Source organism: Sus scrofa, chromosome 16, assembly GCF_054392235.1.
Source record: "Sus scrofa isolate SSC_HxYL_T2T_F1_AM1 chromosome 16, Sscrofa_HxYL_maternal_Yorkshire_Landrace_v2.0, whole genome shotgun sequence".
NCBI lineage: Eukaryota > Metazoa > Chordata > Mammalia > Artiodactyla > Suidae > Sus > Sus scrofa.
This window is the reverse complement of record NC_139398.1, coordinates 51,433,184-51,450,115: the sequence shown is the minus strand read 5'-3', so window position 1 is coordinate 51,450,115 and position 16,932 is coordinate 51,433,184. Positions and strand designations below refer to the sequence as shown.

The window sequence follows — 16,932 nt, the reverse complement described above, 5'->3', positions numbered from 1 at the left end:
ACATCTATGTCATGCGGAAGTTCCTGGGCTAGGGGTTGAACCCGTGCCACAGCAGCAACCCGAGCCACAGCAGTGACAAGGTGGGGTCCTTAACCTGCTAGGCCACCAGGGAACTCCACTAAGACCTTCTAACTAATTGTTTGCATTCAGGAAATGTCATAGGAAGATAAATATCCAGGAGCGAAAGCCTCAGCAAGATCCATCCAGAGGCTAGTTAGCCACATGACACCAAATTGTCCTATATTATCCCCAGAAAATCACTGAGAAGTGAGTTAGTTTAATGCCTAAAAGACAGTCTGAGTCAGTTTTTAGGTGGGTCCCAGGGTCTGACTGGTTTTAGGGTTCAAATTTACCTCTTTATTATGGTGTCTCTTCATCAGATTTTCTGGGATGGTCTTGGTTTATGTCATTTTTTTTCTTACTAATAAAGATAGTTCTTTAGATTTTGAAGGTGCTTTAATTTTTTTTATCTTTTCCTCCAAGCCAGTTTACAAATTAGGGAAAAAAAGGCATTGAGTAGCCACTTGTCTTGATTTTTCATTCACAAAAATAAGGTCATGGTAACTGTCGTGGGCTAGTATCCCTGATTTTAACACCTCCTTCCACTGAATAAGGAGTGGATCAGAACTGGGTGGGCTCTTTGATTGGTTCTTCTTTTACTTCAGACCCTTGATCCTGGGAATTAACTGGAACTAGAATGATCTTTGGATGTGGGAAGATGGTATTTTTGGGTTTTTATAAATTATCATTAAATATAGACAGAGCTGTTCTAGAAGGAGCCCAAGCACTGAGAGGGGAAGAGGTTTTTCTAAGCCATGTTTCCTGACAGGAACAGAACGTGGCTTTGAAGCCTGAAACACTTTTCCTTTAATATAAAGCCCCCGCATCAGGAATGGAGGATGTTAGGAAACAAGTACATTTCTGACTTCCTAAGAAGTTGTTGGGTTAATCAACATATAATATAATTAGATAATAATATAAACATATAATCAACACATAATATAATTCTGTAATAATATATAATATAATCATAATGATATAAACATGTAATCAACATATATAATCAACATAAAATTAAGTTACATAGAATGAGGGGGTGGTTGTATTTGAAAAACATCTAAAATCCTTCCTATTCTCTGAATACAGCAAACATGAATACTTTCAGTTACGAATTGGATGGCCAGTTTTCTTTCATTTTAGTAAATGGTTCTTGGAAAAGAAGAGATCTCTTTATAAGCCTCAGGTTATTAGCTGTAACACAATTTGACCAGTGTCTTTGCAGTTTCACAGAAAGTGGAGAGGATGAGAAGGGGAAGCATGAGTTTGGCCCATCTCATGAGATGTCTGGCAGGAGGCAGAGACCCTGCACCAAGAGGCTCAGCCGGGGTGTTGGAAGTGATGTTAACCCTTAATATTTTAAGTTTGTCCAAATATTAATAGCCTTTATTGATATGTCAATGGAACTTTCTTGCCTTAAGACATTTTGAAAATTGAAACATGTAAAATGATACTTATATTGGATGTTACATAGCAGAATTTACTTTTTTTTTTAATGAGAGACAAAACCAGATGCATTTATTTTATTGTATCACAGTTTTTTTTGTGGGGGGATGGCACCCTGTGCCTTCTGAGGGGGCTGGGAATCAGATATGAGCCACAGTTGCAACCTACGCTGCTGCTGCGGCAATGCTGGATCCTTAACCCACTGTGCTGGGCCAGTAATCAAACCTACATCCCAGTGCTCCAGAGATGCCGCCCATCCTGTTGCACCACAGTGGAAATTCCTTTATTACAGTCTTTAATTAGCCTTTGTGGGAAATCTTCCTTAAGATTTCAGATGATATCTCTGGAATATCATCCATCCATTCAGACCATACTTCTGGACACACTGATAATATAGAATCTTATTTCTCCAGACTCAGATGCCGTCATTTTGGTTCTCACTGAGAGCTCTCTTTCTGCTTACATATAGCTGCTTTCTTGCTATATTTTTACATGGTGATAAGCAAAAAGAGCCTTTTTTTAAAAAAGGTATTTGGTGAACTGGTTTCATAAGTGCATTTGATGACTCATATTTTTCTTTTTTCTTTTTTTTTTCTTTTCTTTCTGTAATTCTTAGGATAATTTCTTCTTTTTCCTAAAGGTTTAAGAAGCACATCTTGTCTTTAGAGAAATTTATAGGCATGATTTATATAAGCAAGTGTTGTAACATTGCTACTAAGGAAAAAATTTTAATTTTTTAAATGTTCTAATAAATAAACAGGTGATTTGTGATTAGCAGGTATGTTTCATATTACCTGGGCAAGCATCATTCTTATGATACCAAGTGTGTATATAATACCTGAGTCATTTGCAATTGAATAAATTGTCTTCTTTTTATTTTCCTTTTCTGCAGAAGAACTTCCTCATTGGGTCCTGTCAGCTATGAAGTGTTTGGCAAATTGTAAGTGCTAATTATCTGCCAGTTTTATGAAATTAACAGAAATTAGTGCCCTGAATTAGAAAATATTTTTCTCAGTGGCCTGAACATTTATTTGACAACTGTGAGACTGGCAGTTAATTGTTTGGGTATTACTGTGCTTTCAGTGATAAATTTGTGACAGCGAAAGGGCTGAGTTTTAGAATCTTTTTAAAGGTATTTTGTGTTTCCATTTTCTAGTGGATATAATCACTCTGCATACAGATAAAGTCCACACTGCTGCTTCTGAATGCTTCATCATAGGAAAGAGTAGTTAGTAATTTTGAATGTAGTAGTGTAATAGATAAAAACATGTTACTATTTTTTAGGTTTTTATTACTAAAACCTATATTTTTATTCCTAAAACATGTATTTCTAAGTATGTCTTATATTTATATCATCAGTTGACTCAGCAGATTCTGTTTTCTAGTGGCTTTAGTTTAAGTTAGAAATAAATGTTTCAGAAGGCTAATTGGTATGCAGCGTGGTTTGGAAGAACCTGCATGCAGAGAAATAAGAAAGGCTGTTTCAGTAATTTGGCTGTAAGGTGAGGGGGCCTGGACCAGGGCCATCCCTCCGAAGATTTTCACTGGCATGAAACTACCTCGCCTGATATAGGCATTGTGAAGAAATGAATTATTATGGTTATCTCAATAACACTATGATTTTCCTGGGATTTTCAGAAGGCTCAACCCAAAGAAGGGATTCTAATTATTACTGGCTTAACCCAAACAAATGATTTTAATGAGAAGACTTGTAGTTATTTTGGCTGATGGATAATGGTCATATTTGATGTATAGGGTCTTTTGAGTATCAAAGATGACCTCAAAGAGGTGGTTTCTTCCCTTTTGGATAAGACTAGCGTGCACAGAGATAGGTGTATATATTCTTGAATTAGTAGGCTCTGAGTTATTAATTAAACTGAAATCATTTTTAAAAAATTTATTTTATTGAAGTGTAGTTGATTTACAAGATTGTGTTAATTTCTGCTGTATAGCAAAATGATTCAATTTATATATATATGTAAATATATATATATACACACATATATATTCAAATATATTATTTTTCATTATGGGTTATCACAGGATAGTGAATATAGTTCCCTGTGCTGTACAATAGGACTTTATTTTTTATCTTTTTTTTTTTGGTCTTTTTAGGGCCATACCTGCGGCATATGGAATTTCCCAGGCTAGGGGTCATTCGGAGCTGTAGCTGCCAATCTATGCCACAGCCATAGCAGTGCAGGATCCAAGCCACGTCTGTGACCTAATCCACAGCTCATGGCATTGCCCAATCCTTAACCCACTGAGTGAGCCAGGGATCAAACCTATGTCCTCATGGATACTAGTCGGGTTCCTTACCACTGAGCCTTATTTATCTATTTTATATATAATCTGTTCATCCCAAACTCCAAATTCACCCCTCCCTGATCCTGCCTCCTCTGTGGCAACCACAAGTCTCTTTTCTATGTCTGTGAGCCTATTTCTGTTTCATAGATAAGTTCATTTGTGTCATTTTCTTTTTTTGGGGGGGCCACACTTGTGACATGTAAAAGTTCCAGGTCAGAGATCGAACATGCACCACTGCAGAAACAGCTACAGCAGTGATAAAGCCAGATCCTTAACCCACTGAGCCACAAGGGAATTCCTGATTTTAGAGTGAAACTAAAGTAACTGTTTATCTCACTGTGGGTAATCTCAGTGGCAATATATAGAAAATGATTACATACCATCATCTGGAATATGAATAGCAATATTAGTTTATGTGAAGCCCAAAGTTCTCTGTTTAACTTTTTTTTTTTTTGTATTTTTAGGGCCACACCCATGGCATATGGAGGTTCCCAGGCTAGGGGTCTAATCTGGGCTGTAGCTGCCAGCCTACGCCACAGCAATGCCAGATCCGACGACAACGACGGATCCCTGACCTGCTGAGCGAGGCCAAGGCTCAAACCCGCAACCTCATGGTTCCTAGTCGGATTCATTTCTGCTGCTCCACGATGGGAACTCCTGTGTTTAACTATTAAGATTTCATTGTTTTGGGTTAATATTTTGGAGCCTCTGAGATGTAGAATCCTGTGGTTTTATTTTGGCGGAGTGCTCTTTATTCTTGCTCAGTCATTTGAAGTAAATTAATCTAAATTATATCTTTGGCTAGAGTTGGCAATGACAAAATAGAAAGTATAAATGAGTTAAATGACCCACTTATGGATATTTGGAAAATCAAAGATTTAGAAGTTGATCAGCTGGGAATGAACAGAGAAAGCTAATATTACAAATCTAGGCTATAATTCATTGTAAAGTGTAAAATAAGGTGTGTATAGTGTATATATGATACATTGTAAGTGTATATTATGATGTTGAATTTTCAGTGGTGATCAAAATGTAATAAAGAGTATAATTTTTCCCTCAAGCAAGATATGTACAGAATGCCACAAAACTTCTGCAGAAAGGTTAGAGTAACTGGAATACCTTATCAGTAGAGGGGAAAAAACCGTGAGGATCCACTTAGTGACATTCTCCATGTGTGTGAAGTGGTGTTATGTTAGGTAGAAATTCTTGGCAACAGGGGCACAGGATTCACTGCACAGGATTCCCAGTGCAGTGCTTTACAGATGATTGGCACATAAAGATGCTTGTTTATGTGTCAAAAAAAGGCTGCCGAAGGGCAAGGTCAGCCTCTTGAATAGTTTTATAAAATTACTAATTTTTCTACATTCTCATTGCCCCCCCCTTTACTTTGAGTCTATCAAAGTCATGGTCTGTTCCTATCCTTCTTATCCTCAGTGAGTCTAGGTTCCTGTTATGGAGGTCTACTAGGGAGCAGAAAGAATAGCCTGGTTACATGAGATTCTGAAGGCCTCCTGCCTCTTTTTCTGTAGGTTCGCTGCTCATCTCTTTCCTCTGGGCCTGTCTGCATTTATTATAGACCATATGCCTGGGCACTTTCTTTGTTCGCCAGCCTCATGGTTGGCTACAGAATGAGGGACTGATACTAAATAAATACAAAACCATGTTAACTGTCTTTCTTCTTTGTACACATAGATTGCAAGAATCCAATAAAGAAATGGATGCAAACAGTTCTTTCCCAAAGTCTTTCAGGAATAACATTTATAAAAACTAGATTTAAAAAAAAATTCTGAAATTCAAGATGATTGAAACACAAAAGATCTTAGAAATATGGCCTTCTCTCATAGGGCTCGCCATGCACTGACATTTTTAGGGAAACTTTTTGTTTGTTTTTGCATATTTTAAACAAAAATTATGAAATGCTCACAGAGGGTACAACTGCTTAGAATAAACTGCATACTTATCCTAGGAGGGAATAATTCAAGGTAATGTATATATTGCTTGCTGAAACATAGCAAACTATTTCAATTGACTAAACCTGGGATATTTTAGAGGTGGAAGCAAGTAAAAATGGTGGCTTTATTTGCTGCTAGGTTAATGAGGTACCACACATATAGATCTTTCGTAATTTTCATTATTTTAGTCAAGTAAATTAAGTTATTTTATAAAAAGTGTACAGAATGTTGAAAGGTAAGAGAATTTTTAGGGAGACTGTCAAAAAGCCATATTTACTATGTCCCAGTGACCTTGAAATGTGAAGCCTAGAATGCTTAAATGTTCTTTTTTTTTATTTGATCCTTTCTTTTTCTTTTTTTTCCCTTGTCTTTTTTTTTTTTTTTTTTTTTTTTTTCTGCTTTTTAAGTCTGTCCCCACAGCATATGGAAGTTCCCAGGCTAGTGGTTGAATCCGAGCTACAGCTGTTGGCCTACATCACAGCCGTTGGCCTACATCACAGCCACAGCAACTTGGGATCCAGAGTCTGCAACCTACACCACAGCTCATGGCAATGCCGGATCCACCACCCACTGAGCAAGGCCAAGGATTGAACCCGCATCCTCATGGATATTAGTCGGATTTGTTTCCCCTGCACCACAATGGGAACTAACTCTCTGTTTGATCCTTTCTCTTTAGTGACAGTGATGCTGTAGGAAGAATTTCCTTTCAATTTTTACTGGCTTCTTTTGCTCTCCTGAGAGATCTGTTGGGGTACACTTGTTTAGTCTTGTGCTCTGCCTGTCCAGAACTGGCCAATGCAGTTATGTCCCTTTTTTCTTCCATGATGCAATGGAAATAGATGAGACTGGTCAAACCATTCCTCTTGGGATCACTTGCTGTTTCCCTCAGGCATGGATAACTCCAGTTGGTCTCTCCACTTGGCAGTGTCAATCCCATGGTCTGTGTATGGGTTGTTGGGGTGTTTGCTACCAATTCTGCAGAGAGCTAAGATTTCTTGTTCCTCTTTGGTCCCAGGTACCAGTGGATTTTTGCCTCACTTGTTCCAGGCTTTTCTGTTCCTCAGTTGTTCCAGATTTCCAGATTTACTTTGCAATATGACTCTGCTTGATAAATTATCCTTTTTTTAATTTTTTTTTTTTTTTGGTCTTTTTAGGGCCACCCTCTTGCATATGGAGGTTCCCAGGCTACGGGTTGAATCAGAGTTGGATCTGCCAGCCTTTGCCACAGCCACAGCAACTCGGGATCTGAGCCACATCTGTGACCTACACCACAGCTCACAGCGGCACAGATTCTTAACCCACTGAATGAGGCCGTGGATCGAACCCGAGGTCCTCATGAATACTAATTGAGTTCTTTAACCACTGAGCCACAACGGAAACTCCTAAAAAATTTTTTTTAGCAGAAACATCAGTTTGTTTCTGCTTTCGTGTTATTTTCAATTGTAATTCTGTTTAATAAAAAACTCATTAAATGCCACTATTCACTCAAAAGCATTATTTGGTAAATAAAACTTGGAATCATAGATCAAGAAATTGAACAGGAATTTAGAAGTTGTCTTATCTATAGCCTCTGTTTAAGCACCTTTTTTTTTTTTTTGATGAACTATCTTTTGATGGTTGAGGATCAAATGGAGAGTTTAATGATCAGACTGAATTATAAGACACAATGTAAAATCTTTTCACAATAACTTTAGGAGAAAGAGTATACATTCTTTTCAGTCTAATATATTTTAGAGGCAGAAATTTTTTAATTTCACTCAACTCTGATTCTGGGATTTTATAATAAATATAGCAATGATGAAATAATGAAAAGTTTTAAGATTTGTTTATTATGTATGTGAGGTAACTACTATATTAGTTAGCTATATCAAGATTAGGACAATATTATGAATTATAATTGTTTACATTTAATAAAAATGCCTTTCAGAAGGACATAAAAGAGAGTGGGTTTCTTTGAAAATGGAAGTAAGCTAGTGATTTTCCTCATTGTTTTAGAATAGATTTCAACTTAGACATAAAGCAGATTTGTTTAAGTAAAATGCATAATGTCAATTTTCCCCTCGAGCTTTTCTGATCTTGAATGTCTGTACCCACCACATATGCACAGTGACTAATATTTAGAGGCGATTGACCCATTAATGTTTTTCTTTCTTTCCCTTTTTCAATAGGGCCTAACTGTTCAGATTTGAAGCAGCCTATGTATTTAGGATTTGAAAAAGATGTCTTTAAAACTATAGCCGATTACTATGGTAACTTGAAAGAGCCTCTGCTTACATTTCACCTCTTTGATGCCTTCGTCAGTGTATTAGGTAAGTTGGAATGTAATTAATGAATGTATATCCTCATTAATGATATTTTTCACTGTCTCGAGATTTCTCTTAGCCCAACTTCCATAAAAACTGATGGGATGCCTGCCTAGTTGGAGTCCTGCTCTATGAAGGAGGAAAAGAAAATGGTTAAGCTCTGTTCCAAACAAGGACCAATAATTTTTACTTCTTAACAAAGAATAATATGTTTTATCTCATTTTTGTACAAAAAGGAATAATTTTATTGGTAGAGAATGTAAAGTTAACATTTACTGTTTATGAGTAAGTCTACCACTCTAGAAATGACATCATAACAGTCAAGTGTGAGAGATATATTTTCATTTAGACATCTAATTTCTTTTTATATAAGGAACAGGTTTTTGTTTTTGTTATGTTAGGGCCGCACCCACAGCATATAGAAATTCCCAGGTCCAATAGGAGCTGTAGCTGCTGGCCTACGCCACAGCCAATATAATACGAGATCTGAGCCTCATCTGTGACTTATACCACAGCTCATGTCAACGTTGGATCCTTAACCCACTGAGTGAGGCCAGGGACCAAACCCGCATCCTCATGGATCCTAGTCGGGTTCGTTAACTGCTGAGCCACGAAGGGAACTCCCAGTAAGAGGTTTTTTTAGGACTATTTTTTATTTGTTATGTGTAAAATGAATATAGTAACTATTACTTTCTAAAACTTGTTGCTATTTCTCACATAGATTCATTTATGTTTCAGAATTTATATTGTCAAAGAAACATTTTTTTAAATCAATATTATTGATATAGTTCTTTTGATGTAGTTCCTTTTTTCATGGAAATCAGATTTTTCCTGTTGCTGTTGTGTTTGTTCAATATGTATTATTGTTTTCTTCTGAAAAGACTTGCTTTCATGACCAAATTGCTGTGGGTATCATATCATTATGTAAATTCGTAGGAATTAGCATACTCTTGGTTTTGAGTGATGTGGTTTTAGCAGTCTTCACCTTCCCATTTCTTCTCTTCCCTTTCTTCTATCTTAATTTCTTCTGGAAAAGTTTAGATGCTGCCTAGTGTCCTAACAAAATGAAATATCAGCAGTATGTGAATAGTTTACCTAATCTATTAGCTCAATATTTTAAATTTTAGGATTTTTAAAAATAGGATTTCTGATAATAAGCAAAATAGAACAATAATAAATCATGTACATAAGAGAAGTTTGTTTTCGGAGAGACCAATAAGGGGATTAGGCCAGATGAGAAACAGATGAGGGGATTAGGCCTATCGCTGTATTTTGAGCACTGGGTCTTCTTGGTATTTTGTTTTCCACCAAGGAGGAGTGGAGGCTTATGTGAATATCATGCCTAAAGATGAGTACTTGCTGTTGTTTAATATGCATAAAGACTAATTGAGTAGATTCTCATTATAGCCACTTAATGCCATTATGACCCTGGTGAAAGAATTCTAAAGATGTATTAAAAGAATACCTCTTAGATATTTTTCTCATTTTCCATTTCCATAATGTTTTATGGTAAAATGATCTGATTTGGAAACAAAGAACTTGGAACTTAAAAAAAAGCCAAATTCCAGTTTAAATCAGCTATGTTTGTGATGTCGCTGGTCTATTCTACCCCAATTGTTCATTTTGATCTCAGCTAGGAATTAAAGCTGTTTTTTTTCTAAGTTGATGTCAGAGTCAACCACCCTCTAAAATATTATCTGTTGAGGGTTTAAGGTGGAGAAGAATGGATAGCATGGAGAATGTATTGTACTTACTTATCAGCAATAGTAGACTAATGTGTATAGATGGTGACAAGTATTAACTTTCCCTGATCCAATTCTTCTCAAGTGAATATATTTCAGTTTCTCTGCTTTGAAAGCATAGTGAAGGAAGAAAAAAAGGATGGTCTTCTAGATTATGGAAGACCATAATTTATTCATATGAAGAATAAAGATTATATAATGTAGCAATCCTGTTAGAATCTGTGGGAAAGGTATCATAGGTATGTACAAACTGGATATGTAGGTTGAATCCCAGGAGGACTGGCTTATTCCTTAAACCTTTTGACCAACTTTGGCTGGAATAGGATGCCCTTAGATAAAATACTTTAAAGTAGGTAATCAGTCTACTTTGTGTAGAAGTAATTTCTTTTCTTTCTTTTTTTTGTCTTTTGTCTTTTTAGGCTGTACCTGGGGCATATGGAGGTTCCCAGGCTAGGGGTCTAATTTTTGCTATTGCTGCCAGCTTACACCACAGCCACAGCCATGCCAGATCCGAGCCATGTCCGCTTCCTACACCACAGCTCACGGCAACGCCAGATCCTTAACCCATTGAGTGAGGCCAGGGATCGAACCCGCAACCTCATGGTTCCTAGTCGGATTTGTTTCTGCTGTGCCACAGTGGGAACTCCGTATAATTTTCAATTTTCTTTTTCTTTTTTTTTTCTTTTTTTAGGGCTGCACCCTCGGCATGTGGAGGTTCCCAGGCTAGGGGTCAAATCACAGCTGCAGCTGCTGGCCTACACCACAACCACAGCAACCCAGGATCTGAGCCGAGTCTGCGACCTACACCACAGGTCATGGCAATGCTGGATCCGTAACCCACTAAGCGAGACCAGGGATCAAACCCGAATCTTCATGGATCCTAGTTGTGTTCATTAACCACTGAGCCACGAAGGGAACTCTGTGTAGAAGTAATTTCAATGGAAATGATTTTCAGTTTAGTTAATGAATTTCTTTTGAGTGTTATCGCTTTGCTTCTAGTATGAAATAGTGCTAGCTCCATGCCAAAGCTGTGACCTTGTGAGTATTTACTCTTTGGTACATGAAACAGGACATTGAAGAGTTCTTAAAAATAAGAGAGAGAAAGAGAGAGGAAAAAAGAGAGTTTTGGAGTTATAAGACTTATTCTTCACCTTAAAATAAAATAAAAAAATGTTCACTTTGGCTTAGCAGCCTAACCTAATGACATAAGTGGTCCATAGTAATAGATCCTCATTTCCGACATGGTAGTTTCTTGTATTAAGATCAGAGTTTGGCTGACTCTTGAATAGGGTGAAAATGAGATGGGATAGTGGCCTTTACTTATATTTCACATGCACCCCAGAATTCACTGAGCTGTGTGGCTTGCAATAAGTGAGAACTGAGGAAAGGAGAAGGCAGGAAACAAACACATAAGGGCATGGGAGCAGGGGAGAGTGCTTTGGAAAAATTGGGTGGCTTGTGTGTTTTATGATGTTATAATCTGAGATCTGAGTGATCTCTAAACCAAATCTGACTCATAAGTACATCTGATTTAATGTATGTGTTTTAAAAAGAAAATTTAATTGTCAAACTTGAAGAATCAGGAAATTCACGTAAGAATTTATATTTTTGGCTTCTTTAAAAAATTGGAAAATCTGGCAGTTGTGGACTTGAATTTTCAATGGTACACGCTGCTCTGTCTGTGTAATGAGTGCCTGCCTCCACCAGAAGGAGCTAGCGTTTCAGAGACATGAACTCCAATTTGTGGAGGCTCCAGGGCGCCCCGTTTTCTCAGACACTGACACCCTTTGCTCATTTATTCCATTTATCTGCTCCAAAAGGCAGGTGAGCTTGCGGCTCCTGGTTTATGTGCTAATAGGCCTGAAGGCTGACACAGTAGCTTTTTGCTGTTTCCTTTCTCCTTGATGTTAAGTTGAGAAAATGCGTTGAAATTCACTAGACTGGTTATACACTGGGTTATCTAACTCCTCCTGTGTTTTTTTTAACCCAGAAATATCCATAAGGTTAGGTTTTCTGCTCTTGGGTTCTTCTGTGTAGAGACTTCTAGGAGATCCTCTGGAGCTGTGTGCCATCTCTGCGTTGTTACATCTCTGCCCTGGCGTGCTTCAAGCTATATCAGGGTCCTCATCCTTAGGGGAAAAAAGTTCTTTTTTTCAGAGACTGCCCAGTTGGTGGACTTGACCAGACAGAGGGCTATTGGACACATGGGTCAAAAGTTCTTGCTGGTGGTGCTCCCTGCTTTCAGGGCCCAGGGTGTATGGCCCAAGCTTTGGAAGATGAAGGTGGGCCAAGGTAAAGATATTCAATCACCTTCAAACGTTATGGCTACTGTTATGTCAAGACTGGGAATAAAGTCAACTCAGGTACTTCTTAAAGATGGAAATTTAGGGAAATGCCTAGGTATTTCCTGGCTACAACTAAATATTTAACCTCTTTATAAGTATATTGGTAATAACTAGGATAATTGACAAAACTTGGGAAAAAATTTAAGACCTTCCTCATACTATTCAGCAGGATAAATTCCAGCTGGATCATAGAATTAAATATAAAGATTACAAAATTTTAGGAGTTCCTGCTGTGGCACAGTGGGTTAACTATCTGACTGCAGCATCTCAGGTTGCTGTGGAAGTGCGGGTGCAATCATTGGCCTGGCACAGTGAGCTAAAGGACCTGGCATTGCTGCAGCTGCACAGTAGGATGCAGCTGCAGCTTGGATTCAGTCCCTGGGCTGGGAACTCCCATGTGCCACAGGTGTGGACTTAAAAAAAAAAAAATGCAAATTTTTAGAAAAATTTGATGTTTTTCTGATGTTGATGTGGGTGAAGGACTTTCTAAGCATAAAAGCAAAATAACTCATAAAAATGCTATAGCCGTTTGGAACTTTTACTTTAGGAAAGGACATCATCTTGTGTATAGGTGAATCCATGTCTACCTTGAGGCAATTCGCAAAGGCAATGTGTTTGCCTTTCCCTAAAAGCCTCCAGAGAAGTAGTCCCACTTACTGTCTCTTTAGTCAGATAGTTCTTGCCAATTGATGTGTATTTGAATTCTTTTAGCTTAGTGTAAATTACTTTTTATACCACTTCTCAGTGAAAATGAAAATGACGTAAGTTTTTATTCCTTTAACTGAAAACTATAACGAACCCTTCCTGAGTCTCTTGCTCTCTGGCTGAACAGACATGGTCCCATTGGCTTTTCTGGGAACTCCAGGCCTTCTCGAAAGTCTTCAGATTTCACTCTTGTTTTTAAGTTCCCATGAGGAATAGCTTATTCTTAACATTGTCTATGTCAGTGGAATGATCTGGTCTACTTTGCAAAAATGAAAATTTGTGATCCTAATGAGTTGAAAATAGAAATCTGATGTCACCTTTGCAGAATGGGAAGGAGGGTGATAAAGTAGGTGTCACACAAAGCACTGAAGAGTTCTGAACCTGTCACTTGGTCATTATGGCCAAAGTATCACCTAACTTCTAAAACATAGAACATAGCACCTTTCCAATGATTTTGATTTTATTTATTACTTTCAAAAAGATCAGTTGAGTTTCTTTGAGATTTAATTACTTATTCGCTTATCCTTCCGAAATCCAGCTAAATAATGAGATGTTTCCCTAATTGATAAAAAGTCTCACAGATGAATTGCTTAAGTAATTTGGCGGATAGTTTATATTCTTTTCATGATTTTACTCTTATTTCACCAATGAAAACATCACCAAGTTCAGGAAGCTTCGTTTGTTGACCTAGTAGCTCCCACTCTGCTAAATCACTCTTCCTTTCTGGGCCTGTTTTTGTGTGGATAAATGGCAGTAATGCCTGTCATACTTATAGATAGGGAAAAACATGAAAATTAAAGCAACGTGTAAACTTATTTCCTATTAACTACTTGTTTTGAAAACTGCAAAAAATTGGACCAGTGCATAATTTGAGCTGGGATTATCATATCTTGCTATTTGGCCATTTATTCTCTCAAATGATAGGAATTTTTTTTCCCCTGTATTGGTGGTAGATCTATACAACCTATGATTAGGATAAGCCCTATTAGGTCATTCTGAAATGCAAGAAACAAGTTACCTCTGAGACTACAGAAGGTCCTTGTGATTTTCTCAAGAGGAGGAAGATTCAGTATTTTTATGATGACATCGAGATGTAGAAATGATGAGAAATGAAAGTTACTCTTTGAGATTTTGTTTAGCAAAATGAAATGAATCCAAAGAATAAAATAGTTAAAACATTGAAACTCTTTGGTTATAAATAAGGACAATGCTAATGTCCCTCAAAAGTTCTTAAAACAGAACCTTAAGAATAACCAAAACGCTCTTTAAAATTAATAATACTTTATGATCTTAAGGAATCTGCAAGTACTGGTTGAAGATATCTCTTGATATCAACTGTAGACTGTAATGTATATTTGAAAGCTGAATTATCTTGCAATCATTTTTTCCTGAATCTTGTAATGTGTTTTTGTTAATAAGCTTTTAACGAAGAAAAAAAAAAAGATTAGGTAATGGTCAGCAGTGAGAAGGAACTTAGGAAATAGAAACAGAGAGCTCAAATTGTTTTTGAGAAGTTAAGTATTCTTGCATGTATTTGAACTGAGGAAAGCAATATATAGCGTCCCAAGATTCAAAGGCAGAACTAAAAATGAGTCCTGCCTTGACATTTGAACAGATTGAAAAATACCATCCTTGGGACAGGATGCCAGGAAGGAGTTAAGTAGTATAGATATTTCTTTTTTTTTTTTTTTTTTTTTGTCTTTTGTCTTTTTAGGCCGCACCTGGGGCCTAGGGAGATTCCCAGGCTAGGGGTCTAATCAGAGCTGTTGCTGCGGGCCTGTACCACAGGCATAGCAATGCCAGATCCGAGCCATGTCTGCTTCCTACACCACAGCTCATGGCAACGCCAGATCCTTAACCCACTAAGCAAGGCCAGGGATCGAACCCACAACCTCATGGTTCCTAGTCAGATTTGTTTCCGCTGTGCCATGACAGGAACTCTTATTTCTTTTTTTTTCTTTTTTTTTTTTTAATATCTTTTGTCTTTTTAGGGCCACACCCACGGCATATGGAGGTTCCCAGGCTAGGGGTTGAATTGGAGCTACAGCTGCCGGCCTACACCACAGCCACAGTAATGTGGGATCCGAGTTGTGTCTGTGACCTACACCATAGCTCCTAGCAACGCCAGATCCTTAACCCATTGAGCAAGGGATCAAACCTGCGTCCTCATGGATAATAGTCAGGTTCGTTAACCACTGAACGGTGACAGGAACTCCAAGTAGTATAGTTATTTCAGATCTTCCCTTTGGTCACATCCATACCCTTTCATGGACCACCCACGTGCTGAGGATTTTCAGTTTTTATCTTCCTCTCAAATCTATCTGTTAAACTCAAGCCTAGAATATCTGTGTGACTGCTGGCTGTGTATTCCTGGATGTTTGTTATATGAGAGCCTTGGTTCAAACAGTAGTCCCTAAGCGATTGTTTCAGAAAAGGCATGTTGGATGTGAATTCTGTGTTGTAGAACAGCGTTATAAAAGCAAACAAACCCATAGAATAGTGTGCAAAACATCACAGTGCATCATATATAATGAGTAGGTAATTTTATAAATTTTTAATCTTAAATATAATCAAAAAAATATTTTTGTGATATAAAATATATTTTGTAATTTTGGTCATAATAAAATTAAAAAAAAACCTTGCTCTAAATTTCATCACTACCTACCTACATAGTAAGATGATTTGAAGATTTAATGAATGTGAAGACTTCTAAGAAAGTATTAATATTTCTCAACATTACTAGTAATAATAGTTAATTGTGAAAGATGCTTATATTACACATGGTTTATCCTTTACACATAGTTAAAAATCTCATGGTTTGTCCTTTATGTTTAGATAAAAATACCTTTTACCTAGAATTATTTTCAGTTTTTTTCCCCTAATTGTTGTGGAAGTAGCATTTTAAAGTGGTTTGAGGGTTTCTTCAGGGATAAACTACATTCTATTTTTATTTTATGAAAGGGAAACTGGCAGTAGTTTTCATTTTAAAACGTGGTTTTCATTTTGAACTCTCAAGAAAATAGTTTTGTGTGCTCTTACTGGTGTAAAAGACCTAGTTTGAAATTTAGCTACATTGAGAAATTCTCTTTTTTTGCTCTCTAATAATTGCCTCAAGTTGAAGAATGCAGAATGGCATTTTATTTGACTATCTACTTACTGAATATTTGTGCATACTCTTTGAACCAACATTTCTACTTCTGTGAATTTATCCTTAGGAAATAACTGGCCAGTTGGTAATATAACATGGCATTTAGGGCGTACATGTCCTAGATTGTCAGGGCTCAAATATACTCTACTATGTGTGTGTGTGATTTGGGCAAATGGTATGATGTCTTTAAGCCTCACTTTTTGTTATCCGTAAATGGAAATGAAAATAGTATCTATCTCATAGAGATTGTTGGAAAGATTAAATGAGATACTGTTAGTGTTTAGCACACTATTAGAGACATAATAAATGCTAAATAAATATTAGCTATTTTCATAATTGTTATAAATTAGGTTCATCATTATAAATGTTAGCTGTTATTATTAGTTTGAATTTTTTAAACTCAAATAATTTTATTACATTTATAGTTGTACAACTATAGCATTTCCATCACAACCCCCCAGCCCATTCCCCTACCCCAAGCCTGTCTCATTTGGCAACCATAAGTTTTTCAAAGTCTGTGAGTCAGTATCTGTTCTGTAAAGAAGTTCATTGTGTCCTTATTTTAGATTCCACATGTAAGTGATAGCATATGACCTTGGTGTCTCACTCTCTGACTAACTTCACTTAGGATGATAATTTCTAGGTCCATCCATGTTGCTGCAAATGCCATTATTTCTTTCCTTTTAATGGCTGAGTAATATTCCATTGTGTATATGTACCACAACTTCTTTATCCACTCCTCTGTTGATGGACATTTAGATTTCCATGTCTTGGCCATTGTAAGTAGTGCTGCAATGAACTTTGAAGTACGTGTATATTTTCCAGTCATAGTTTTCTCTGGATAAATGCCTAGGAGTGGGATTACTAGATCAAATGGTAATTTTATTTTTAGTTTTCTGAGGAATCTCCATCCTGTTTTCCACAGTG

At 37.0% G+C, this 16,932-nt stretch overlaps 1 protein-coding gene across 8 annotated transcripts in view; it reads left to right on the top strand.

Annotated features, from left to right (window-relative positions):
- DEPDC1B (DEP domain containing 1B) overlaps positions 1–16,932 on the top strand; it is a 91,356-nt gene that overhangs the window by 43,806 nt on the left and 30,618 nt on the right. For all 8 annotated transcript variants that reach the window (XR_014831378.1, XR_014831377.1, XR_014831375.1 and 5 more), the window contains 2 exons: positions 2,396–2,443; positions 7,931–8,071. Coding sequence is in view for 4 of the 8 variants with exons in the window: in XM_085002331.1 (XP_084858457.1) it covers positions 2,396–2,443; positions 7,931–8,071 (189 nt within the window). In the remaining 4 variants the exon portion in view is untranslated. The remainder of the gene's footprint in view (positions 1–2,395; positions 2,444–7,930; positions 8,072–16,932) is intronic.